This window comes from Myotis myotis, unplaced genomic scaffold (genome assembly GCF_014108235.1).
Source record: "Myotis myotis isolate mMyoMyo1 unplaced genomic scaffold, mMyoMyo1.p scaffold_m19_p_23, whole genome shotgun sequence".
Taxonomy (NCBI): Eukaryota; Metazoa; Chordata; class Mammalia; order Chiroptera; family Vespertilionidae; genus Myotis; species Myotis myotis.
Genome location: NW_023416328.1, coordinates 5222329 through 5249521, shown reverse-complemented (window position 1 = coordinate 5249521; position 27193 = coordinate 5222329). Strand labels below are relative to the sequence as shown.

The following is a 27193-nucleotide window of genomic DNA, read 5'->3' as shown; positions in this document are numbered from 1 at the left end:
GTGTCAGTCTGCGACTGAAGGGTTTGGAGTTTGATTCCCTGTCAAGGGCATGTACCTACCTCAGTTGCAGGTTTGATCCTCAGCACTGGTCAGGCGCATGCAGGAGGCAACCAATCAATGTGTCTGTCTCACATTCGTTCTCTCTCTCTACCCCCTCTCTCTCTCCCTCTAGAATAATTAATGGAAAAATATATCCTCGGGTGAGGATTAAAAAAAAAAAAAGCTAGATTGAGGAACACTTGACTTCCTTATTTCTTTTGGCACTAGTGATAAAGTGTCCTTATTTAAACACAGTCCTCAGATCTGGCTGGAAAGGGCTACGAGTCTATGAAATCTTGGAGCTGACCCACCAGACATGTATTGTTAAGGCAAAGGCAGGTAATTCATTTACGAGATCGGAAGGCTGATAAAGCTCTCTTTGTGCAAGCAGTATATAACCCAGCAGCCAAACCAGAGGCACCACCAGGTTATTTCAACTCTGGCTATGGAAACACATTGCCCAGGAAGAATAAAATGCTACCATTACTGCCCGGCCAGTGTGGCTCAATGGTTGAGCATCGGAGGTCACAGTTCAATTGCTGGTCAGGGCACAGGCCCGGGTTGTGGGCTCCATCCCCAGGAGGGGACATGCAGGAGGCAGTCGATCAGTGATCCTCACTGAAGTTTCTCTCTCTCCCTCTCCCTTCGTCTCTGAAATCGATAAAACTATACTAGTGTATTTTAGATGCTGCCATTACCGAATAGGTCATCTTCCCTACAACGAGAACAGTAAGCGGAGGTAACCTAACTCTGTGGCCCTTCAAAATTTTGATTATTTATACAGACGCCACTTATTCAAGAACAAATTTTTTTACTTGATAGAAATTTCAAAACCTCTTCTTTCTGAGCCCATCCCCACTCGCATCTTCTGGTATGTTCGGGCTCTGAGGTCTGTTCGGAGGATTAGCATACACAACACACATTAATCCACCACCCCACCCCCACCCCCACGTCTTCCCTGAGGCTGGAAACAGGCCCAGAGTCAACATGAACCCAATGTGGTGGCAGGAAATGGGTCTAAGCTTTGCTCAAGGTCTACGTGCGAGGCAAGTGGATATGCTCCTCTGATTTCCCTGCATGCAACGGGCTCTAACATCGCGCACAGGACGGGCCCCCCAGCGGGTCACCAGAGCTGTGCACCTTTGCAAGTGGGGCTTCTTCGCTTTCTCACTTCCCTGGCTCTCCGTGAAAATATTTACCACCTCTTGTATGTCTGCTGTGAAGTTTCAATCAGGGAAATGTGTACTAAGTGCCCACCTTGCCAGAGTAGCTTCCGAACCAATACCAGTCCTCTCACCTACTTTCCCTTCCTTGGGAAAACAGAGAATATCACCGTCAGAAATGGCCCCTATTCTAACAGAAACCATTGTAACCATTAGATATTGCGTTGTTTTGTACATTTTCAATAAAGATATTCTTTCTTATTATATTCCTCTATTACCAGGATTTTTTGCCTCCTCTCAGAAGCAGATACAAGCAAAAACATTCAGTACTACGGAAAAGGAAGGATATAATAAACCAGATGTGTTGGGGTTCTGGAAATTGGTTTTGTAATTGGAATGGCTCTTCTCCTTGAAAATCTAATAAATGTGGGTTTTATCCCCAACATATGGCAGGTTATGATAATTATCCCATATAACCTTGGAGCATAATTTACATCTTACTCTCTGGTTTTTAAAAGTATTTAAAATTTGTAAGGGAAAATGCCTTTTGGCTTTCCAGAGGGAGACCTAGAGATGTGTTCAATAGAGCTTGGGGACAAAAAAAAAAAAACAAGTTTATAACCGAAGAATCTGAGAAACGCACCCCAAGTTTTCCCTCTTTAAATCTATTCGGTGGTGATTTTAGTTAGCGAGTCATCAGCAATATAAACTTTCTTGGTCAGTGTCAGCCATGGCCACCACCCACGCTGAAGAATCATTAGCCATAAAGTGCCCCATGCCCACAAGAACACTTTGAAACCGGTACAGAACATTATTCTAATACATAAAAGCATCCAAGAGCTGCAGGCACTGCAATTTACAAGAAAAATAATTTTACTATTACAACCCTTTGACAAACATCAATCATTGTAGAAATAGGTAGATGTAAAAATTGATACAGGTGTGTGTGTGTGTGTGTGTGTGTGTGTGTATATATATATATATATATATATATATATATATATATATATACATACATATATATATATAACATATTGTGTCAGTTATCAATTGCTTAACATAACAAACTGTCCCAAAACTTAGTGGTTTAAACCTAGCAAATCCACTTTTGGGAATATATCCAAAGAAACCAGAAACACGAATTCGAAAAAATATATGCACCCCTATATTCACTGCAGCATTATTTACAATAGCGAAGACTTGAGGCAGCCCAAGTGCCCATGAGTAGATGAGTGGATAAAACAACTACGGTACATTTACACAATGAAATACTACTCAGCTGTAAAAAGGAAGAAAATCTTACCCTTTGCGACAGCATGGATGGACCTGCAGAGCATTATGCTAAGTGAAATAAGCCAGTCAGAGATAGACAGCACCATATGATTTTACTTATATGTGGAATCTAATAAACAAATCTATAATAAAAGCATAATATGCTAATTAGACCGGACAGCCAAACAACCTTCCAGACTAAGCCGCAGCAGCGGGGGCCGAGGCAGAGGCAGTTAGGGGCGGTCAGGCAGGCAGGCAAGCAGTTAGGAGCCAGCAGCCCTGGATTGCGAGAGGGATATCCAACTGCCCATCAGTCGGACATCCCCCGAGGGATCCTGGACTGTGAGAGGGTGCAAGCCAGGCTGAGGGGGAGACACACACACACACACCCCTTGCACAAATTTTATGCACTAGGCCTCTAGTTAACAAATAAAATAGAAACATACAGATACAGAGAACAGACTGACAGCTAGCTGTGAGAGGGAACGGGGCTGGGTGGAAAAGGTGAAAGAATTAAGTAAAGAAAAAAAGTAAAAGCTCATAGATACACACACATAAGACAATATATTTTATTTTTACTCCTTTTTCCACTTAAGAGGGATTCCAAGTGATAGCTGTTAACTATTCTCCAATGTCTACAGCCCATAAAGACATTTCCTGTTCACTCCTCTGAAAAAGGAGATCAATGCTATCTTTTCAAATATTCCTCTCTTCTTCCAATCTTCTCTTTGCTACTATTTTTCCTGTTACTTAGCACATTTATTGAGTCTTGTACTATAACTTCTCTATGCATGTACTTGAACTCCTAAATTCAAGCCAACTGAGACCTGCCTCCTGTAACACTGCCTACGCTAATTACTTGCTGATTCTGATACCTGACCAGCTCTATCACAACCCCCATGAAACTTTAGGTTAATCCCTCAATCTCTCTGTAGCTCAGTTTCTTCACTCTTCCAGAAGACTGGGTTCAACAACACCGAAAATAATGATTCCTATGACTCATCAAATTCTTCTCTAGTGTTCACCTCGCTCACAAAGTTCATTTCCACTCGTAGACCTGGCTGTGGGACACTCACTTGGCTGCATCATCACATTGTACTCTTTTTCTCCAAAAGAGTACAAAACGATGACAGGGGAAAGTGACTTCCTCTGGTATGTCAAGTGTGGGATTAATCCAGGTCTCTATTTTTGACACATGCTGCACCTTGTAGAGATTCAGGCCTGGCCTCCACAGATCTCTTCCAGAATAAGCCTGGGGCCTAAGATAAGAGGCATCCGAAGACCCTTTCCTCCTCCTACTCCCTCGGAAGTTTAAAAATCTTGCTTCCTTTTCAGCTGTTAGTCTGGGGGAGGATTTGTTTACTGTTGCTAGTGCCCAGTTGTTAGGTTGCTAGGTCAGTGGGGCTTACTGTGTGGGCGGTGATAGGGCCTATTTCATTGGTTTTATAAATAAATACCAACATTTGTTTCACGTGTCTTTTTCTTTTACCATCTGACAGCATCCCTTATCCCCTACCCATCCTGGGGAAAGTGTACGCTTTTATCTCTACAGTGAGAAGGGCTATGGAGCCAAAGCGCCCATGTACTGTGTTCATAGAAACATATTAGCAGTCACGTGGTTTGTTGTGTGTAGTTTACTGTAAACAAGTGACTCAGATCATAAGTCCCATTAGGACTAGTAATAGTAATTCAGAAACAACATTAAAGGGGGAAAGTGAACACTTACATCATCTTCTTTAAATGCCCAATTCCTCTGGAACAGATAAATCAAATTATGCAAACTCAACACCATAATAACCAAGAAATCAAAGTGTACATCTCCAATAATTGGACAAGAATATAGTATGTGTTCTCCTAATATGATACACCAATCAGGGCATCATTTATGTCCTATTCCTGTCCCAATCAGAAGAAAACATCATACAAACCCAAACTGTTACAAACAGGACTATAATTTTCCAAAATGTCAATATGATGAAAGACAGAAGCAGAGGAACCATTCAGAGACTAAACAGACATAAGCACAACGTGTAATCCTGGATTAAATCCTGGATTGGGGAGGGGCTAGGAGGGGATGCTATAAAAGACATTATTGGGATAATCACAGAAATTTGGATATGGACTTACATTACGCAAGAGTATTACATCGATGTTACGATTCCTGTTTTTGTTAATTGTACGGTGGTTATGAAAGATAATGTCCTAGTTCTTAGGAAATATATGCTGAAATATTTAGGGAAATGGGGTATGATGTTTGCAACTTTCAAACAACTAAAAAATATATAATACAGAGACAGATAAGCTAATGTGACTAACTGCTCATAAGAGATGAATAAAGGTGAGTTGCATTCCTGCAACTTTTCTGTAAATCTGAACTTATTTCAAGTAAAGCATTAAAAAAATTTAAAACGTGAAATGGAAGATTGAACTTGGATTGCTTACTTTTAAAAAGGACATTAATTGTGCAAGTCTCCACCATTAAGTGCTGTGAGATTTGTGTGTCTTTATATTTCTCAGGATCCAGCCTTTTTCCTTATTTACTAATAGTTTCCTCTCTTCTGCTGATACCCACCCTGCAGGACCTAAATATAAACTGAGAGAAAAACCTCCACATATGAGTTTTGTCCTTTTGTGTATTATTTCTTCCTCTCGGGGCAGAGAACTGACGCCCTCTCCAATGGACCGCCATGTGACAGTTACTTTTCTTCACCAAAATAGCCTAAGTCCCTGTGACCTAGTTCATGGAGAACGAAGTACACTCACTCTCCTTGCAAAAAACGAAAAGCAAACTGCCCATTGAGTGTACTGCTGATAGATACACTTGAAACCTGAAGTTTAAAAATTCTCAGTAGAGTCTGCCCAACTACCACACAACCATACTTACACAGAAAAATATTAACCCTAGAGTCATATACCTAAATCCAAGGGCTAAAACTATGAAACTGCTGGAAGAAAACATAGGAATAAATCTTTGTGACCTTGAGTTAGGCAAAGCCTTCTTAGATGATACCAAAAGTGCAAGCAATAAAAGAAATAATAGGTAAACTGCACATATTCAAACTAAAAACTTCTGTGCTTCAAAGAGCACCATCAAGAAAGTGAAGTGCTGCCCTAGCTGGTCTGGCTCAGTGGATAGAGCATCAGCCTGCGGACTGAAGGGTCCCAGGTTTGATTCCAGTCAAGGGCACATGCCTGGGTTGCAGGCTCCATCCCCACTAGGGGTCGGCTGCAGGAGGCAGCCGATCAATGATTCTCTCTCATCATAGATTGATGTTTCTATCTCTCTCTCCCTCTCCCTTCCTCTCTGAAATCAATATAAATATTTTTTCTTTTAAAAAGTGAAGTGTTAACCCATAGAATAGAAAAAAAAAAACTGTGCAAATCATATATCTGATAAGGGACTTGTATGTAGAATATATAAAGAACACTTACAATTAAAAGCTATTGCCAAAAATATACAAAAGACACATAACCCCATTTTAAAATGGGCAAGGGATCTGAGCAGACATTTCGCCAAAGATATATAAACGGCCAATAAGCACAAATAAAGATGCCTGAAATCATCAGCCATTGGGGAAATGCAAATCAAAACCACAATCAATTAATGTTTCACACCCACTGGGATGGCTACAATAAGAAAGTCAGGTAACAGAAGGTGTTGGCATGAATATAGAAACACTGAAACTTCAACATTACTGGTGGAAATGTAAAATGGTGCAGTTGCTATAGAAAACTGCCAATTCCTTAAATGTTGAAGTTATCATGTAGCAAAGCAATTATATGCTTAAGTATATACCAAGAGGAATGAAAACATATGCCTACACTTAAAAATGACTGTTCAAAGCATCATTATTCATACTAGCCCCAAACAGAAAACCACCTAAATGCCAATCCATCAACTGATGGACAAAATGTGGTATATCCATACAATGGAATATTACTTGCCAATAAAAAGGAACAAATATGGATACATGCTCCAACACGAACTTTCAAACATTATGCTAAGTGAAAGAAAGTCAGACACAAATGGCCACATATTGCGTGAATCCATTTATTTGAACTCTCCAGACCATAACAGCCCCAAATCCACGGGCCCCTCGCAGCTCTAACAATCCATCCCTCTTAGCAGGTGCCTCACCAAACAGGCACTTTTCACCACCCCGATTCAGATAATTCAGTGTCATGAAAAGTTAAAAAAAAACAACAACCAACTAAAAATGTCTCTCTCCAGCCCTGATTCATTCATTTATCCATGCCATCTTACAATTCCCTCCCTTCTGGGAGATGGTACCTCAGCTGTTCATTCAGACTCCTAGAGCAAGCAGCTCTCTCGCCAATGGCAGAGCGCCACCTAGTGGCAACACTGGGTAACTCACACTGGCAGTAGGAAGAGCACTCTACCCTAACGGAAATGCACTTCAGTGAAAGTAAGAAGCCACAAAACCATTTTGCAGAGCAATGCAATTGTTTTATATGTGCAGCTTCTCACCCTAACTCGTTTAGCTCACAGTCTTCTATGCATGTATGAGTCATTTCGAATTTACTAAATCAAATTTCATTTCCCAAACTGTGTTAAGCCTATATAAATTCATGTGTAGATGGTTAAAAATAATATGACAATGTCTTTGGGTTTATTATAAGTAAGTAAACAGGATAGATAAGTATAAAATGAAAAGAAATGTCACAATTTACTCACATATAATGGAGCTTGCTGTGGATTAAGTTTCATGACCCAGGACACTGAAAAAGAGAAGGGAGAAGAAATAAATGAGAATAAAATTAAAAGCTATTGCCAAAAATATAAAAACCACCTGAAGTCTTAGATGCCGGGCGTGGCTATCTGAGCACAATCGGAAGTCCAAAACTGTGGTGGACTTCAGAAGGGGAGGTCCTTTGCCAAATACCCTAAATTTGAGAATAAATTGACCCCATCTTCATAAGTCAGAGAAGCAGACCAAAGTAATTTCATTATAATGTGGCCTAAGTCTTACCTGTTCATAATAGGAAACTGAATTAAAGCACATACTAACCAGCAATATAAACAACAGTACAGAAATGTCACCCATACATGAAAACATAGATAAAATCCCACGGTTTGTGTTCTATCAGATCACAGAATCTCATTAGGAATAAACTGAAATCCAAACAGAATAAATAGGAGGTTATCAATGACCAAATGTTTAGAATAAAGAACAATGCCTTAGTGACAGCACATAATTTAAAGAACAAAATCCTCTCAATATTAAAATCTTCAGAGATCTGCCAGTTTGGTCAGGAAGTGTATGTCTGAGATTAAGGCTCACCTAAAGGGCAGCTACACACTTGGGGTGGGGGGGGGCAGCGAGCAGATATAACCAGACTCTTAAACCCACTCATCTCCAACCAGAGGCAGGTGCAGGCTTCAATAAGTGCTGCTGGACAAAGGCAGGACGATGCTGGCAGCCAGGTGGCTGCCCACCTTCATGCCTACCCTAGTTCATTCTCTGGTCCACCACACACACTTGGGGCCATCTTTCCTTCCTGCCTGCCTTCATTTAACATTTTTGTGCCCTTAGGTGCTAAAATCACCTGCAGAAATCCACAATGAACGCCAAGCTTGAGAAATGTAGCAAGAACCAACTCTAGTAGTAGAAAAAGAAAGATTTCCAGCCCATCAGATTCAAACAGCAAGCATGGATTAAAAAGGGAGATTGAAGCGCTTGAGTACTTTCTCAGTGCATTAAATACCCATTTAATTTAAAATTAAGCTCACTGTGCTCACTGGACTTTTAATCAGCTTTCTAGGTCCTGTTCAGACTTGCCTGGAACAAAGGATTCAAAGAACCTATAAATTTATGAACCAATTTGCCTGAACTTAAGTGTTCCTGCTGTCACAAGCAGAAGAAATACCAGTGGAAACTAAAACATGAATTAAAACTTTGGTAATCTGCCCAGGCAGTGTAGCTCAGTGTTTGAGCATCAACCTATGAACCAGGAGGTCACAGTTTGATTCCCGGTCTGGGCACATGCCCGGCTGAGGACTCGATTTCCAGTGTGGGGCATGCAGGAAGCAGCTGATCAATGATGAGTCTCTCTCATCATTCATGTTTCTATTTCTCTCTCTCTCTCCCTCTCTCTCCCTCTCTCTCCCCCCTCCCTTCCCCTCTGAAATCAATAAAAGTGTGTGTGTGTGTATATATATATATATATATATATATATATAGAGAGAGAGAGAGAGAGAGAGAGAGAGAGAGAGAGCAAGAGAGCGCACTTAAGGCTTGCAGCATAATTACCTGATACAGTGTTGGGAACCTATGATTCTGACAAACCTGGAAATTTCATTAATTGTGGAGTTTCTGTTAAAAGCTTCTCTAGCAAAATGTGTCTGAACAAATGAAAGCAAAACCTTAGAAGCCTAAATAAAAATCGGTGTCCACAGCAGCAGTCAGCAAACATTTTCTGCAAAGAGCCAGAAGGCAATTATTTCAGGCTTTGCGGGTCAGATGGTCTGTTGCACTATGTAAATGAACGAGTGTGGCATGTTCCAATAAAACTTTATTTCCAAAAAGGAGCAGCAGGCTAGATTCAGCCACTGGGCCATCGAATGCCAACATCAGGTCAAAAACTCACAAGCTACCCTATATAATAAAAGGCTAATATGCAAACTGTCCCCTCGGGAGTTTGACCAACCAGGAGTTCGACCACTCACTATGACGTGTGCTGACCACCAGGGGGCGGCACAGAACGAGGAAGGCCCCAATCGGCCCTGATTGCTGGCCAGGCCTAGGGACCCTACCTGTGCACAAATTTCGTGCACCGGGCCTCTAGTTTCTTCATAAGTCAAAGAAGCAATGTGTCCTCATTTGAAGGCTTTAGACATCTCAATATTATCCACTAAAAAAAAAACAACAATTCTCAATACAGGAAAGGCATAATATGCTACACAATATTCTCTACACAGAAATCTAATTAAATGGGTAGGCATCCCAAGTTCTTTACTGATTAACTTTGAGCAAGTCACTTAACTTGCCTAACTCTGTCTCCTTAAGTTGTTTCTATACATAAGGCACAGTAGCCCCTGCCTATACTGTAGAGTTGTTGACAAAATTATAAGAGACTAAAGGCCCAATGCGTGAAATTGCGCGAGACTCAGACCCGCGGTGCCGCCACAGGACCCCCGGGCCCCAGACCCACCGCGCCGCGAGACACATCAATGCGCCTCCTGGGGACTGGTCATTTGGTCATTACAGCGTTACGGCCACTGGCCTTTTACAATATAGATAATCGAAGTGAAATGCTTAATTAAGCACACTGCCAGGCACAGAGGAGAAGCCACAGTTTCTTCTTCCTCGCAGAGTTTCTGGGTCTCACTGGAGACTACCAAGTAAAATACACTGGAAACCATAATGGTTAAATGAAAGTCTGCAGGTACATCAGAGAGGTATTTGTGTCTTAAAATATACTGGTGGGTAAATTACAATTCAAACATACAACCAAATAATCATAGGAAAGAATCTGGAGGAACAAATACCCAGAAATGTTTAGTATGCATATTTCTGGGAATTACAGGGAATTTTCATTCCTAAATTATCGGTTTCTTGATCACAACTATTCAAACAATGAACAGAGACCATTTTTTGTAATCGGGAAGAAAGCATTACACATAGCACATCTCTTTTAAGTCCCCTGTCATTAAATGTATCACCACTGGACTGAAAGTGAGTAAAAAGACATTTTTTCCTACATGTGCAAACTGAAGAAATGTACAATTAACAGTCCCTAAAGCTAATTTAAAAAGGCAATGAAAACAAAAATGCCTGTCCCGTATGTAGTAACATAAACCCAACTCACTATTGTTTAGCCATGCCCACACGTTGTACTAGAGAAGCCTTTCACAGGAGCTCCACAATTAATGAAATTAATTCAAGTCCGGGGTTGTGGGAATCACAGGCCCCCAACACTGTATCAGGTAATTACACCGCAGACTGTAAACTCTCTGGAACCTGTTAGCTTGGTGATCTCGGCTCATTTCCTAGAACCAGCTGCTCCAGGTTTGACAAACCAATCACTTCAGTGGACATGGTTTTTGTCATTCATAACAGAGACGTTTCCAAACACACCAAAAAAAAAAAAAAAGTGCAAACCATCCCCCACAACCACCCCCAGTCTCTATCTGAGCAGTGCAGCTGTTTGGGGATCCAGCCAAGTATAAATAGACATGTTTTACCTACAGGGTACCTGCAGAGCAGAATATGCTTCAAACGGATTTCCATGGCCAGGGCTCCTGCAAAGACTGGGCTACAGTGAACCCTTCAAAACCCACAAACATTTGGGATGAGGGTGAACCTGAAAACGACAGTGCACACTCTGAGTTTTTGTTTAACAGTCAATGTTTAGCAGTTTCTCAGCCAGAACTCTTCCCATAAAAATGCCTTCAATACTTAAAAAAAAATTACTTCGATTTAAAAATCAGAACTCTGACTTTCTTACCCTCATCTTAGCGCGTACTTTGAAATGGGAGAGTACACCATAACCTTTTCGGTGCTTAGGGTCTCCTTTTCTTTATAGGCGTGCATAGTATCTGCCTGGCACACTAGCTAATCTCATATTTCTGAGCCCCAAGAATGTTACATGTATATAGCTAGCTGCTGAGCTTTAGGGATAACTACTACATGGCAACTACCAACTTAATAAGGGACACACATGTAAACAGTAATGATATGATAGTGTGATAAAAGTAAGAATAAAAATTTTACAGGGATCAGGAAGGAGCAATAAACTCTCTAGAAGGTGGAGGCCCAGACAGCTGCCTGGAGAAGGCCAACCCCTGCCAAGTTTCACCACGTGGACACAGGAGAAGCCTAGTGACAAAGGAACGCGGCACTCCGAGTTCAGACCTACACGGAAGAGTAAGAGTGTAAGCAGGAGGTGATGGGAGAGGAGTCAGGAGAGACAGCCCTGTGAAGCCACATACCTCAAGAGCTGCGTGGCCTTAGAAGCCAAAGAAGGGAGAGAGAAGAAAACACACAAACCTCTGGCACAGACCCACCCTACAGAAATTACAGCCACACCCGGCGGCATGGCTCTGTGGCTGAGCATTGAACCAGGAGGTCACCGGTTCGATTCCCGGTCAGGGCACATGCCCGGGTGGCAGGCTCCATCCCCAGGAGGGGGCATGCAGGAGGCAACTGATGGATGATTCTCTCTCATCATTGATGTTTCTATCTCTCTCTCCCTCTCCCTTCCTCTCTGAAATCAATAAAAATATTTTTTAAAGAAATTACAGCCACACAACTGCTATGCACCAACAAATCTCTGCTTTGCTTTGCTTTTTCTTTACTTTTTTTTTTAAGCCCAGCTCCAATGTTTGTTCAGTCACAACTGCAGATTCAAAGCTTCACAAACGGTAGCACTAGAGGAAGTTGGTAATCATGTAGGTCAAACTCAAACCCAGACACAGCAAGAATCTGTTGTGTGACCACCAGTAAGGCCAGGCCGGACCCCACTGTGATTTCCCTGAGGTACGGCCGGTGGCTCCTAATCAATTCCCCCGGGCCCTGGGGTCCTCATCCTAGACCAGCTGTGGGCAAACTACGGCCCGCGGGCCGGATCCGGCCCGTTTGAAATGAATAAAACTATTGCAAAAAAAGACCGTACCCTTTTATGCAATGATGTTTACTTTGAATTTATATTAGTTCACACAAACACTCCATCCATGCTTTTGTTCCGGCCCTCCGGTCCAGTTTAAGAACCCATGGTGGCCCTCGAGTCAAACAGTTTGCCCACCCCTGTCCTAGACCCTAGCCATAGCCTGTCAGCCACAGCAGTTTATCAGCAGAAGGGGTCTCAGAAGCAGCCCGCACCCCCTGCCGCCCCACGCAGGAGTCACTGGTCTGTCTACCTGCCTCTGCTTGCAGACCAGAGTGCCAAGGCCTTATCACCTTGAGAAAATCTCTCCTGCTCCTTCTGCACCTCTGACTCAGCCTCCCACAGGCCATTTCGTTCTGTAGCTCCCCGCTGCCAACACAGGAGTAAGCAACCTTTGAAAAAGGTGCTTCTGGGGTACCCACCTCTTTTCTTTAAAAAGTTCCAGGAGAGAGCTCTAAAATGTGGCCTAGCCAGTGTGGCTCAGTGGCTGAACATGCAGGAGGCAGCCGACCAATGATTCTCGCTCATCATTGATATTTCTATTTTTTTTAATATATTTTATTCATTTTTTTACAGAGAGGAAGGGAGAGGGATAAAGAGTTAGAAACCTTGATGAGAGAGAAACATCAATCAGCTGCCTCTTGCATACCTCCCACTGGGGATGTGCCCGCAACCAAGGTACATGCGCTTGGCCGGAATCGAACCCGGGACCTATCAGTCCGCAGGCTGACGCTCTATCCACTGAGCCAAACCAGTTAGGGCTCATCATTGATATTTCTATTCCCCTCTCCCTCTCCCTCTCCCTTCCTCTCTGAAATCAATAAAAACATACTTAGTACAGTCTCTAGTCCCAGAAGTGTAATCTAAGAGCTCATTAAAGGAAGCATGGATCCGCCAGGTGTTAAGAAATCTAGCCTGGCCGAAACCGGTTTGGCTCGGTGGATAGAGCGTCGGCCTGCGGACTGAAGGGTCCCAGGTTCAATTCCAGTCAAGGGCATGTACCTGGGTTGCGGGCACATCCCCAGTGGGAGATGTGCGGGAGGCAGCTGATCGATGTTTCTCTCTCATCGATGTTTCTAACTCTCTATCTCTCTCCCTTCCTCTCTGTAAAAAATCAATAAAATGTATTTTTTTAAAAAAAGAAAAAGAAATCTAGCCTGACCGATGTGCTTCATGGGCCAGAGAGCTGTTACCGGGACCAGCGCAGGGGAACTGAGCAGCATCTACCTGGACAATCTCACAGCGGAGGCAGAGGAGCTGCTGAACGCTATACTTAGCTCCCACAGGAAGGTGGTGCCTCTGGGAAGAGGAACTCATGCACATGTTATTTCAATTCTCTTTTGGTGTTGAACACACAGGCTTGTGGTTTCCTGCAAAAATGGCCTGTGCTGCTTTGCAGAGACCTATATGGAGAAGAAAGCTCCAAATGGCTGGCCATTCCACAGGTGAGAGCCCTGCCACCAGCTGTATCCTGTTATCCAAAGGAAACGGAACTGTCAGCTGCCAGGAGGTCCAGACACAGGAGAGCAAGACCATAATTTGAGTAAGTGCTGACACTCTTATCCCTATGGCTGTAAGAATACGAGACCTTAAATTTAGAAAAATCTGCACACAGCTGGGCTTTATGTAAATGAACTTCAGAGGGGGTTAAAATAGATATCCGGTAAAGAGACTGCCAAGTTCAAGCCTTTATACTTCCTTCATCCTCCCCAACTTTTATGGCCCCAAAAGCAAGCAGCCCAATGTATTAACACGATTACTTAGAAATCATTTGGAAAAACTACAGGCAAATAGGCCCTCACCCAATGAGACATCACTGAGCTGTCAACCTTACCTGGGCAAATGCCAGGACCTAGAGAGGCCACTCTGTTGGGAATTATTCAGTGACACACAGCCCACCTTCTTGGACACATTACATAGCAAAAGCACTATCGGATTATTGCCCTAAGTGGCAGGCAGGAGAGGTGTTAGAAACAGACAACAGAAAGGTTTCAATGTTTTAAATTGTGAAATGGTTATTCTGTCTCGGGGATTTTGAGACATTGTCTTCAATGAAGTGGAAATGTCTCTCAACCTCTCACACAGGGGAAAGGGATCCGTCCCTAATCTCTCTGAGTAACACCCAGGCTGGGGCTCCAGGAACCGAACCTGCACTCCCTACGGCCACAGCGGAGGAGGTAAGGCTCTTATGCATTTTGAAAACGCTCATTAACAAAAAGTTGGGGCTTATTCTGTTGGCTATTAATCAAAATAATTCCCTTTCAATTCAGACATACTGCTTCAGAAAACAAATATAACAAGTGTTTGACCATACTAAGATAATGGGTAAGATTAGATCTCGACTGAGTTTAAAACCTACTACCAGGTTAAAAAACACCTTTATGCATTGATCAATGCATTGAAAATGGTTTAAAAAGAATGATTTAAAGGGCAGCTTTTCATCCAATTAAAAAGTTACTGCTAGTCTAAGTTTGGGTGGTATTACATTTGTTCTGTAATTAGAAATAACAGATACACATGAAACTTTAGAGATTATTTCCTGTATTTCCAATGTTCTGAATTCCTCTTAATCGGAAACTCTTAGAGGGCCACATATGTTCAGAACTTATCAAACACTGAACAGATGGAAAATCAATTTCCCCAGTTGAACTAAGTTAAAAAATAAAGTTGTCTTAAGAAATACAACCTGATGCTTTAAAGCATTTTAGGATTTCTAGCTAAATGTGAGGAGCTAAATGGCACATAACAGAAAGGCATAATGATTATCATTTTTTGTAAATGCAGAAACAGGCCAAGTTCCCATGCACGCGAGACTCTAAATATTTAACATAATTAAAAGAGAAGTAGTCAGGCATCTACCACACAATACCCTTGCCTTTAAATTACACTTCAAAATTCAAAGAATACATAGTATAGATGTTTCATGATATCAGTGTTATAATAGAATGACTCAATTGTTAATAATTTGGTCATATGATCAATTCAATTGGCTACTTTTCCTGAGTATCTTTACAATAAAAACAAATTAATCTAGGGGGGAAAGAATAAAGATTACCAGGCATACTGTCCTAAAAGTAAAACTTGCTTTGCAGGTTTTGTTAGCTGGGAGCAAGTATAGAAGGGAGAAGCAGCCACCTGTGTCCTCAGAGAGCTCAGGCATCCAGAAAGCAATACAGTGTGGATGGGATGAGGAGGGGTGTAGAGCAAGCATGTCAAACTCGCTGCCCACAGGCCGCATGTCTCGTTTATTGGCCCATGTTAGCCTTTGAGTTTGACATGCTTGCTGTAAAGCATGCAAACAAGATACATAAAGGCAACAATGGGGACTCATTCAATTCAACAAACAGGTGAACGTGTGCTCTAGACAGAGACTGGATGGAACAACAAACCATAAATAGTCCAAGTAAACTCTCCAGAGCTCTGAGATCTTGGCTTTCTGACTCCCCACTTACATTACATGGGCCCGACAGCAGCGCCTACACACACACACACACACACAGACAACAGCAAACAGTTGGCTCAGCGCTAAAACAGTCATGGTTAGAAGACGGCCAAAATTCAGACTGATGTGAAAGACAGAAGAGCTAAGGTTGCTCCAAAAATCAGAGCTGGCCCTGACTGGTTTGGCTCAGTGGCTAGAGCGTCGGCCTGCGGACTGAAGGGTCCCGGGTTCGATTCCGGTCAAGGGCATGTACCTTGGTTGCGGGCACATCTCCAGTGGGGGGTGTGCAGGAGGCAGCTGATCGATGTTTCTCTCTCATCGATGTTTCTAACTCTCTATCCCTCTCCCTTCCTCTCTGTAAAGAATCAATAAAATATATTTTTAAAAAAATCAGAGCTGGCCACAGCAAAGAATCACACCTTGACCATCCAGCCCCAACTGAGAAAGGATGGACTGCTGTGGCCACTGCAGGTGGGCAATGTGGGAGGAGGGAGCTGTGGTCCAACCCCTTGCTCGCTCCCTATAGGGCCTTTGTCCTCTGTCTGAAACACAGTCAAATCATCACTCGCCTCTGAGAACCGCTGTAGGTCACATAAACCTGTGCAGCACTAACGTGGTGCGTGGTGACACAGAAGATGCTCTGTAAGCGTCCTTTCCCTGACAGCAGCCTAGCAAACAGGCACACCTGGCATAGGACAACCCACAAGAAAAAAAGTCATGCAAGATGGAAAACTAGGAAGAAAATCCTTACTGCTTACTTGCAGAGCCCTTGAAAAATAGATCCCACTCGCCCTAGGCCAGCCATGGGCAAACTATGGCCCGTGGTGCCCACCCCTGCCCTAGGCGGTTTGGCTCAGTGAAGAGAACATCAGCTCGCAGACTTCAGGGTCCTGGGTTCGATTCCAGTCAAGAGCAAGTACCTTGGTTACAGCTCTATCCCCCACCCTGGTGAGGGTACAATCAATTATCTCTCTCTCAATGACGTTTCTCTCCCCCCCCACCTCACTCTCTCTAAAAAATCAATGGAAAAAATAAATAAATAAGTAAAATAAAAATCAATGGAAAAATATCCTAAGGGGAAGGATTAACAAAAACAAAACAAAAAAGTAGATCCCACTCAAATTCCCACCACTTTGGTAGTTTAAAGTTAAAACCTCAGTAATACCAGTTCTCCCTCTAAGATGAAAAAGGGGTTTTGACTATCAAACTTGGGCTGAAAACAGTTGTCTTTGTGGCTGGCTCTCCATCAGCAGGAAGCAGAGGGTAAAAACCACATGCCAACCGAGCTTCGGTCCCTGCCCCATGAGGTAAAAGCTCTTCGGTCAACTCTTCTCATAGTTTTAAAAATATACTCCTGATTCCTCTTTCTTTCCCCTGTTCCCCTTCACAAACGCTGGTACAACCAAACCAAAGATCACATTCTAAATCATCTCCAGGACCATGTAAATCAGTGGTTCTCAACCTTCTGGCTCTTTAAATACAATTCCTCATGTTGTGACCCAACCATAAAATTATTTTCGTGGCTGCTTCATAACTATAATGTTGCTGTGATGAATCGTCATGTAAATATCTGATATGCAGGATGGTCTTAGGCGACCCCTGTGAAAGGGTCGTTCGACCGCCAAAGGGGTCGCGACCCACAGGTTGAGAACCGCTGATTTAAATGGCATCCAACTGCCCCAGCACCTCCTCCAGGAAAACGCTAAGCAAAGATGAAGGCAAGGAGTGACTGCTGGCTCTACCGCACATTCTTCCCACCCGGGGCTTCTCCTCCCCAGCCTGGCACATGACATTTGTATGGAGAGGCCTGTCATTTCCTATCGCATCTGTTTGCACAGAAATAGGGACCCTGGTAAATGTTCAGAGAGCAGACTGAAAGGATTGGCAATGAGCTCCAATTATACCAACTGATCTCATCCTCTTGTTACAAGCTGCTTCCTGGCATCTAAAATCCGTTTCTGAAACTCAAGGGCATTTTTAAAAGTCATCCCCACCCTCACTCTTTCTCAAGCACATACTGGAAACACAAACTCACTGGGTTTCGGAAATCCTATCTTCCAAAAACCACACAATATACATGTAACTCACTGGCAGAGAAGTTGCAGCCTCTTGTACTCAACGTGTGTTCTTCTCATTAGTTCATCCAAAAGGTGAACACCCTAATTCTACCGTTCTGACATCTTACAGAGACATGACTACCAACATCAACTTCGCTGGCACTGACTGTTCCAGTTCTCTCCCTCATCCTCACACAAATGAAGAGATCAAAGGTTAAAGTTACCTGTATACGGTCACACAGCTTGTAAGTAGGGAGAGCCAAAATCTGAACCCAGATTCGGCTAAAAAAAATCCATGCTCTTAACCTCTACTCCCCTGCTGCCTTGTCTCATCTGCAGCAAGACTCCCGACTCCACTTTTCATGTTGTGAATGAAGGAGCTGGATTAGGTAATCATGAAAGTTGTGCAAGTTCCTCCCATCTCCAGCATGGCACAATCCCACAAACAGAAACGCTGGCTCCCTTAGGTATAGACACAAATGAGGCAGGGCGATTTCCTGGGGCGGGGACTAAACACAGTGGGATGAGAAGGAAGAGAAGTTCTTCTCATTCATTTAAATGGAAAACACTGTGGAGAGGCAGCATTTCAGGGATTAAACGACTGAAGGGAGAAAAGAAGGCAGAGGCGTCGGTCTGTGTAAAGTTGCTCTGCAGACTATTCATCGGCTTCACCTCCCTCATGGCCCTATTCTGTTTTCCCAGGAGCAGAGAACGGCCTACAGAAAAAGTCAGCTGCGGAGTTACCCAACAAGTAAAGCAACTCAACAGACCAACATGTTCCTACCCACATCCAATGGAAATATTTACGAGCTTGAGAACCAGCTGGAATGGACTCCCTTCTGCACAAAGGCAGGCGAACCTCCCCAGCTGAAATCTGCTGCCCCGGTAACTTAGTTCGAGAAGCAACAGGGACTTCTGAGAATGTTTTCCCCCTAAAGTCTACAAAAATCTGTAATAATCAGGCTTCCACACCAATACCCAAGCTTACAGAGTGTGATCAGGGAGGTTTTCACATTCAAAACTGCGGTGTTTTTACCGATACCTTATTGAAATTCAAACTGTAATGAGGAGCAGACGGCCTATCACTTCATGGCACATACTGGAAAGGACTGGCTTTTCTCACAGGAAACTAGCAGTCTTCAAGTTTGCTATAAAGCTGAACAGGAAATCAGAAAACAAAGCAGTTCCAAAGCAAGGTGGACAGACTGAAGACACACATACCACAACCTTCCATTATAGGCCCTGAATACTACCCCAGATCAGAGCAAGGAGCAAATACAGAATGCAGATGAGAGAGAACGAAGCCAGAGTTGGGGAATCTGAAATCTCAGCTATGACGTCTCCAAGGAGACGCTCCTTAGTTAGCATTCAGGTATGGGCTCACCAAGGCCTCACCGCTCATGGGATGCACAGTCGTGGCAACCCTCCTGGACCTGTGGACTTCGGTCTCCTCTCCAAAGAGACAAGAGAAAGAAACTACCAGTGTTCAACTCCCTCTGAAACTCATTCCTTAAACGGAATGGCACACAAAATGTACAAAATGATGAATGACCTAGAATAACTGGTGATGATGAAACCAAAAGAAAAGCAAAGGAATAAATAATCACCTAAAGGCCATATTACCATATTCCAGGGGTTCTCAACCTTCCTAATGCCGCGACCCTTTCAGACAGTTCCTCATGTTGTGGTGACCCCCAACCATAAAATTATTTTCGTGGCTACTTCATAACTGTCATGTTGCTACTGTTATGAATCGTCATGTAAATATCTGATATGCAGGATGTATTTAGGCGACCCCTGTGAAAGGGTCGTTCGACCCCCCAAAGGGCTCGCGACCCACAGGTTGTGAACCGCTGCCATATACAGATCCTTTTGAAGCTTCCAAAACTCCTTAGAAGTGGATCTATCCCTTCCTACAAGAAAATGGACATCGGGGTTCAAAGCACTTGTTTGTGTAAGGACACCTGGCTCAAGAGTGGTAAACTCTGCAGTTAGACTCCAAGCTCTTCCTTTATTAATCCCAGGCTGTACGACCTCCCAAACCCAGGAACTGGACTCCTAACACCTATGCAGGGCACACACTGGTGACACCCAGGGCAGGGGAACTAGAGAACAGGCAAGAGAGATGTCTGAATCTGTACAACCAGGGAACTCACTGGTCTGATAAAGCCTAATAGAGGCACCCACCCCTCATGCCAGACTTCAACCCTTTGGGTTGTCGGATCACAGAATCTGTGTGTGGGTTTTTTATTTCAGAAAAGGGGGCGGGGTGTTATTTCAGAAAGGAAGGGAAATGGAGAAAGAGATAAAAACATCAATAATGAGAGAGAATCATTGATCGGCTGCCTCCTGCACGTCCCACACTGGGAATCGAACTGTGACCTCTTGGTTCATAGGTTGATGCTCAACCACTGAGCCTCACCAGCCGGGCTTCGGAGAGGTCTAAGCAAGGAAGAGGGAACAGGGGCTTAGGGCAGTATTTCAAACTTTACCAATCAGTATAGCCTCATCAGTGCATGCTAGCTGTGTGTGAGCATGCTTTTCTGAAAGGTTAAGGTCAGAATCAGAGGACTCTGGCATCCACGCTTCATCCCAGGCACATTAACCGCAACTCATTGCCAAGGAGCTCTCAGCACTGCCACCAACATCACCACCCAGGAGAGAAAAGCAAAGGCCCAACAGAAGCCTCCCCGGAGGCTGCTCTGCCAAAGCCGACGGGTATCAGCAGAACTCACTGCCTCCGATGTGGCCAGTCCAGCACAAACGCACCGGTCTCCTTTTTGCCCTTTCTCAGAAACAAGAAGAAGGTAGCAGGAAAGGAGAGCAAAGAAGGGAGGCAAGGGGAAAGCAGCGCACACAAAAAGAGCCAGTGTTCGCTGCACACCTCCGACAGAAGCCAGCCCTGGCACGTTTCAAAAAGCCAGCATATTCTACCATTTTGTGCAGTTTTGTCTTGGCTGCGACTTAATCTCCCCATCTCCTAACAGTGCGATCTGCAAGACCCGGAAAGAAACACGCAGGGAGGGAGATCCGTCAGGCTGGTTAAGACAGGACGTTCGGGGGGAAAGCAGGACAGTCGAGCCTCCCATCTTCCTAGGTGCGCGCCCATCCTTTTCCTCCTCCTTATACACAGTGTCAAACAGCAATGACTTCTGCTGAATCCTTCCATTAAGTTTAGGAAATGTTTATCCCTATTCCTCCAAAGATTTTTTTCTATCCCATTCACCCTCTCTTCTTTCTAAAACCTCAATTACATGCATATCATCGTCTTTTTTTTTTCACTGTCCCACAGATCTCTGGGGTTCTGCCCATTGTTGTTCCAATCTCTTCTCTGTTCTTCAGATTAAATAATTCTTATTCATCTAAAAGTTCAGTGGTTTTTTGGAGTCATCTGTTATGAGCATCCTATAAAATTTTTATTTCAGATCATGTTTCGTGGTTCACATTTTTATTTCTGCGCCGAGATTTTGTAGCTTTTCATTACAAGTAGTTCTTCCTGCGTACAGTAACACTGGCTGCTTTTACATCCTTATCCGCTTAATCCAACACTTGGGTCATCTGGGGAGCGATCTCCATTAACTAGATTTCTCTTCGGAGTGGGTCACATTCTCCTGTTACCTCATATTTTGCTTAATTTTAGGTTGAGTCCTAGATATTGTGGTGGCTCTGGATTGTTCCATTCCTCCAAAGAATCTTTGTTTGAGCAGTCAGTTAACTAAACTCAGGTCAACGTTTGGCTCTTAGATGGCAGCTCCAATCTCCATTCAGTTTCAGACACAGGTTGGCTGCCCCGTTCGTGTACAGATCACGCCAATGTCCAGTGATTATTCCTGGGAGATTAGGGGTCATTTTATTTTTCTACTACTTCAAGTTCTAAATCTCCATAAGTTAAGTTCCACACTTTTCCATATTGAAAGTCAGAATGAAGAGGGTACTTACTGTTAAGGGATACTTAAAGGTTAGTGGGGCAGAAGCCTCACCCCTTGAAGAGACCTACTTCCATCTGGCAAACATTCAAATCTCTTTTCATGACACGCTGACTTAGAAAGGTCAAATACGGCCAAATATGGCCTGGCCGGTGTGGCTCAGTGGTTAAGTATCAACCAGGAGATCACGGTTCGATTCCCTGTCAGGGCACATGCCTGTGTTGTGGGCTCGATCCCCAGTGTGAGGTGAGCAGGAGGCAGCCGATCTGTGATTCTCTCTCATCATTTATGTTTCTCTCTCTCCCCCTCTCCCTTCCTCTCTGAAATCAACCTTCATCTCTGAAATTAATAAAAATATACTAAAAAAAAAAAAGGTCAAATACAGCATTCACCACAATTAAGCAATGTAGTCACAACTCAAAGTCATCCTTCACCCAGCGCTGCAGTTCTGTATGTGCAGACAGACACAGTTCATGGAAAAGCCTAATATAAAAGCAAACACTTTGTCCGTGACCACGCAGCAGATGTCTGCAATGGACAGGCCTGAGGACACAGCTGTGCCCAAGGAGCGTGACCTACGGGTCACCGCAAGGAGTCAAGGACGACAACCGGACACCGTGGAGCTGCGACATCATCTCCACCTACTTCTATGGCTCCAACTGCACAGATGAACAAATTCAACCCACTACTTCCCAAAAGAATGGTAGGTCCTCTCTTTTAAGAAACTCCTAATGGCTCTCCCTTTTTTTTTTTTTTTTTTAAGCCTTTAAAAGCCAAGAGTGTATTTTCTTCAACTTCATATTCTCTAAAGCACCTGGCACAGTACCACCCCACAGTGAGCCCTCAATAGCAATTGGGGGGGGGGGGGGTACGACAGGGACGACATGACCACTCACTTTCGAGGTGAAATAGACCTGGATTAGAATTCTAGGTATGCCTCTTACTATTTTAGATAAGTTACTTTTAAAGATTGATACAAATGCTGATAGAGATTATTTCTATGAGGTCTGGAGCATTTCATTTGACTTCTCTAACCTTCAGTCAAATAAAGCAGATCATATTTTCTTACAACACTCCTGGGAGGATTAAGCAGAAAATGTAAGTAGAATGCTTAGCTACAGTCAGTGCCTGGCACACCGTAGATAATAAATTAGTGATTGTTGTATGTATTGAATGGACTCAGAAAATACCTCCCCGGAGCTTAACCTCGCGGAACTTTCAGGGAGGCTCATGAGTTCAGGAAAAGCAGTCACTTGACATGAGGGGAGGGCTCACGGTGGGAGCAGAGAGCTGCTAACCGGAGCCGTAAGAAAAGAGCAAGTGAGGGCAGCGAGTTTCCTACAGACGCTGAGGCAGTGCGTGCCTTGTTATTTGGCTTCTGATTAAGAAGAAGTGGCCAGGATTAGTTTTCATCGCTAGCACCTTATTTAACAGCCATCTCCAACCAAAGCAGAAAGGCCTGTTTAACTAAAACGGTCAGTGTGTGCATCGGAGTGACTAACAATTAAACACTTCTGAATTTGCTTATAACAAGGAGAACTTACCACCGTTTAGAGAGAAAGGACAGAAGGGTATGATTCTTTACGCCAAAGATGAAAGCTTAGGAACATGCTGTGGACTATAAAAGGACTTTTCTGTTTTTCCATGTGTGAGGCAAGACAAATACAAATAAGGAAGAGTACAAAAGGAAGCATATCAAAGAATTCCTTATCTATTTTATTTCCTTCTGTTCTACCAATGAGAATGAACCTCAGACTACATGAAATAGAATAAATAACAGAAAAAAAAAAAATGAACAGCCCAAAACATGGAGAAAGTTTCAATGTCTGATTTAAAGGAGTTTGTCCCAGGCCAGAGAGATACGTCCTGAGCCCTAAAAGATGATTTAAGAATAAAAGAGATGGAGGATTATTTTGCAGTTAGGAGAGCAGAGTTCTTTTTTTCTTAGTAACTGTCTTCATCCACTGGATTGATAAGTGTGTCTAAATTTCAACAAATACCTGTCCAAATCTCCCATGATATTGCTGTGAAGAAATCTGGGTAAAAAGGACATGGTGGCCCTGACCGGTGTGGCTCAGTGGATAGAGCGTCGGCCTGCAGACTGAAGGGTCCCAGGTTCGATTCCGGTCAAGGGCATGTACCTTGGTTGAGGGCACATCCCCAGTAGGGAATGTGCAGGAGGCAGCTGATCGATGTTTTTCTCTCATCAATGTTTCCAACTCTCTATCCCTCTCCATTCCTCTCTGTAAAAAAATCAATATATTTTTTTAAAGAAAGAATGGTAGCCCTAGATATATGACTGAAATTTAGATTTTAGCATGATCAAAATTCTCTCTCCCCCAACACATGCTTTCGTTTGTGCTTCTAAAGCCACAGTATATGCTTCTAGGTTAAAGCATATTGTTGTTCTAGGAATTGGGGAAGCAATACAGGAGGAAGAGAATATGCCCCAAACCTCACAATTGCCATCCCAACCCTATAATAGTTTCAACAACAAAGCAAAATTAATAACTGATGAATGCCTCTAAGAAACAAGGTTTCTATCAGAGGCAAATGCAACTCTCCCCCACCGCACCTCTGACCAATTCCGATGAACACTTTGCAAATGATTATATATACAGACTATCTGAGATTCATTAAAAAATATTAATAGATTGAAAGTCAGACTGAAGATCCAAAATCCCTGAATGGCTAAAAGCATATACATGAGAGGCTAAATGTGTCAAAATGAAATTTAATGCGGATACAAATGAATCCAACATTTCTACATCAACACCCAGGACTCAGGCCAAAACACCCAAGTGAACGGAGAGAAGACAGAAGAAACCTGCCATATTGGCATAAGCAGAAAGACCTGTGGCTTTTGGTAGCCAACCTTCTCTCCTCTGTCAACAAGAGAAATTAAGGTTATGGGTCAAAGAAGGGGATAATCTAGCTCAATTTTTTGATGGCTGTTAGGAGTCCAAATGAAAAAATGAGTGAGTGAGCTTCATTCAGATAGCTTAGGTGAGTTAATTCAAGATAAAACAGTTATTAAATGCTTGGTCAAGATGATGCTGGGGTGGGGGTGGGGGGAGACAAGGGTGATGATAATGTAAAATTACTGTGGGGGCTGTAAAGAACTCTGAATATACTAAAAGCCATTGAACTGTATGCTTTAAATAGGTGAATTACATGGTATATGAATTATATTGCAACAAAGCTGTTTTAAGAGAGTTAAGAATGAAACCCAGGTCCATACCGTTTTCATTTTGTTGAAGAGCTCTTATTATTTTAAAAAGCAAAGCAGGGCTTGTCATTTTCTGACTGCACACCCTTGTTTTGGCTCACCCCTTCCCCATTTTTCCTTACAGTTCAGAAAGCAGGATCAGGAACATAAAGTCCTGTCAAGTGAGCAGCACACCAAAACCCAGTGAAGTCACGGGAACCACGGCTCAAGCCTTCCCACACGCTGTTTGATTTGGCACTGACTTTGCTCCAAAACAAAAAAGGAATCTCATTTACCTGACTTCCATTTCCAAGAGTATGACCAACATGCACAGTCTACAATAACATTATCCAACAAGGTTCAATGTCATCTGTCTACACTATTCCACAACTCCATTTCTCTGCCTTTATTACAGAACGATGATTATTTCTATCTGGGCCACACAATTTTACGTATTAGAATGGTACTTCTATGACCGCTACTTACCTAAAGTTCACACAGTCATTTAACATATAATCACAGAGTTCCTATCACGTGCGAGGAGACATACCAGACACAGTAGAGACAATGCTGAGTCCAGTGTTTCCCAGCGGTCAGAGCGTTGGCCGTGCACCAAAGGGTCACGGGTTCAATTCCGTCAAGGGCACGTAACGCTAAGGTTGAGGTTTGCTACCTGCCCCGAGTCAGGGCGAGTGCAGGAGGCAACCGGTCGATGTGTCTCTCTCACATCGGTGTCTGTCTGTCTCCCTCCTTCCCATCCTCACACTCTCTCTGAAAAGCAATGGAAAAAATATCCTCAGGTGAGAATTAACAAAAAAATAAATTTTAAAAAGTAGGGGTCATGATTAGATTTTTATTTTTAAAAAATCACGTTTGTATAATGAACAACACATGAACTAATAAACAGATTAGTAGTATACAGTGATGAAAGCTCTACTTAAATTTCTGAAAAATTCCAGCTGAGCAATAGAAAACTGTTTTCATGAAAACTACTCTAAAACTTCGCTAAAGGTGAGTGACTATCACACACTCCAGTTTTTTGGCAGACCTCAAAATACCCACACGCTAAATTTACCAGGAATAGTCCCCCCAAAACTAGAGTGGGTTACATACTGGATTTCTGCTTCTAGCACCATATCCTTTCCCAAAACCATCTTCTTTCTTGTACTAAATAAGTAAGCTAGTACGACATTCTCTAATACCGTAAAAATGTTAAAACACCAATTATCTTACTTTAATCTTTAAAAGTCCTTCTTTGTTTTCTGCACTTATTGCTAGGATACACTATCTCTCGAGTCCTGTTTCTAGGAATGACAGTATCAAAGCTAAAAGGAAATGTTACCGATAGAGTTGCAGGCCCCTTTATCTCACAGAAAAGGACAATGAGGCCCTAAGAAGGAACTTGCTCGCTGGTGGAATTGAATAGGACTCAAACCCTGACTATCCAATCCCCCACCATTGCCAAGGCAGGTTTTTCCAACATAACGTATTACTTTTACTTCTTTGACCCTTTCTGGAAAGTTCTAATGATTAACCGATGTGATGGATTTTAAATTAAATTCTCTTCATCAGAGCCCAAAGCTTTAGGAAGGGTTGAGCAAAGTGGGAACGAAGAAAAGGCATGTTTACGCCCCACTGGGGGGGCTCAGTGGTTAAGCATAGGCCTATGAACCATGAGGTCACAGTTTGATTCCCAGTCAGGGCACATGCCTGGGTTGTAGGTCCAGAGGGGGGCATGCGGAAGGCAGTCAATCAATGATTTTCTCTCATCTTTGATGTTTCTCTCCTTCTCCCTTGCTCTCTGAAATCAATACATATATGTATATGCGCGCGCGCACACACACACACACACACACACATATATATATATATATATATATATATTTTTTTTTTTTTTTTTTAAGAAAAAGGAAAGTCATGTTTACCTAGCCAGACAACCTAGGCAACTTATCTCTGGATAGCCCTCACACCCAACAGCCATTTTTTCCTCCCATTCCCTCAGTTTCAACTATCATCTATATGCAGGTTGCTCCTGGCATGTTCTGCACCCCCTGCATCTTCTACCCTCTCATTCTGTCCTTCATCCTCATTAATGGTCTCCCTTCAAGCTCTCATGCAACTATTCCCTTCTCCTTAACCTCCTACTTGTACCTCAACAAACCTTGTTTATTCTACCTCTACAGTGTCTCCTGGTCTGTCCCAATGGCCCAAGCCCTCACCTCCCTTAGACTGTGGCTTCCCTGCTGTCCTCCCAGCCTCGGAGCACAACCTGTCCTCCACGTTATCACAAGGTTCAACTCGCCCCCGATGTGGATGTGATTTGTGTGTCAATTCTCTGATCAGACCCTTCCATGGACCCCTTGCTTTCCACAATAAGGCCAAACTCCCCAGCCCCCAATTACTGCCTGCTGCCTTCACAACGCCAACAGCAGCAGGCTGCTCACCAGTCACGGCACTTG

The 27193-nt window shown here is 43.2% G+C and overlaps 1 protein-coding gene across 22 annotated transcripts in view; it reads right to left on the bottom strand.

The window, feature by feature from the left end:
* AKAP13 (A-kinase anchoring protein 13) overlaps positions 1 to 27193 on the bottom strand; it is a 186241-nt gene that overhangs the window by 131975 nt on the left and 27073 nt on the right. For 20 of the 22 annotated variants that reach the window (XR_004975200.1, XR_004975199.1, XM_036355844.1 and 17 more), the window contains exon 2: positions 7171 to 7214. Coding sequence is in view for 20 of the 22 variants with exons in the window: in XM_036355850.1 (XP_036211743.1) it covers positions 7171 to 7214 (44 nt within the window). In the remaining 2 variants the exon portion in view is untranslated. Of the gene's footprint in view, positions 1 to 4916; positions 4947 to 7170; positions 7215 to 17824; positions 17936 to 27193 lie in introns of those variants that run through there. The other 2 variants (XM_036355845.1, XM_036355847.1) reach the window with 2 other exon arrangements.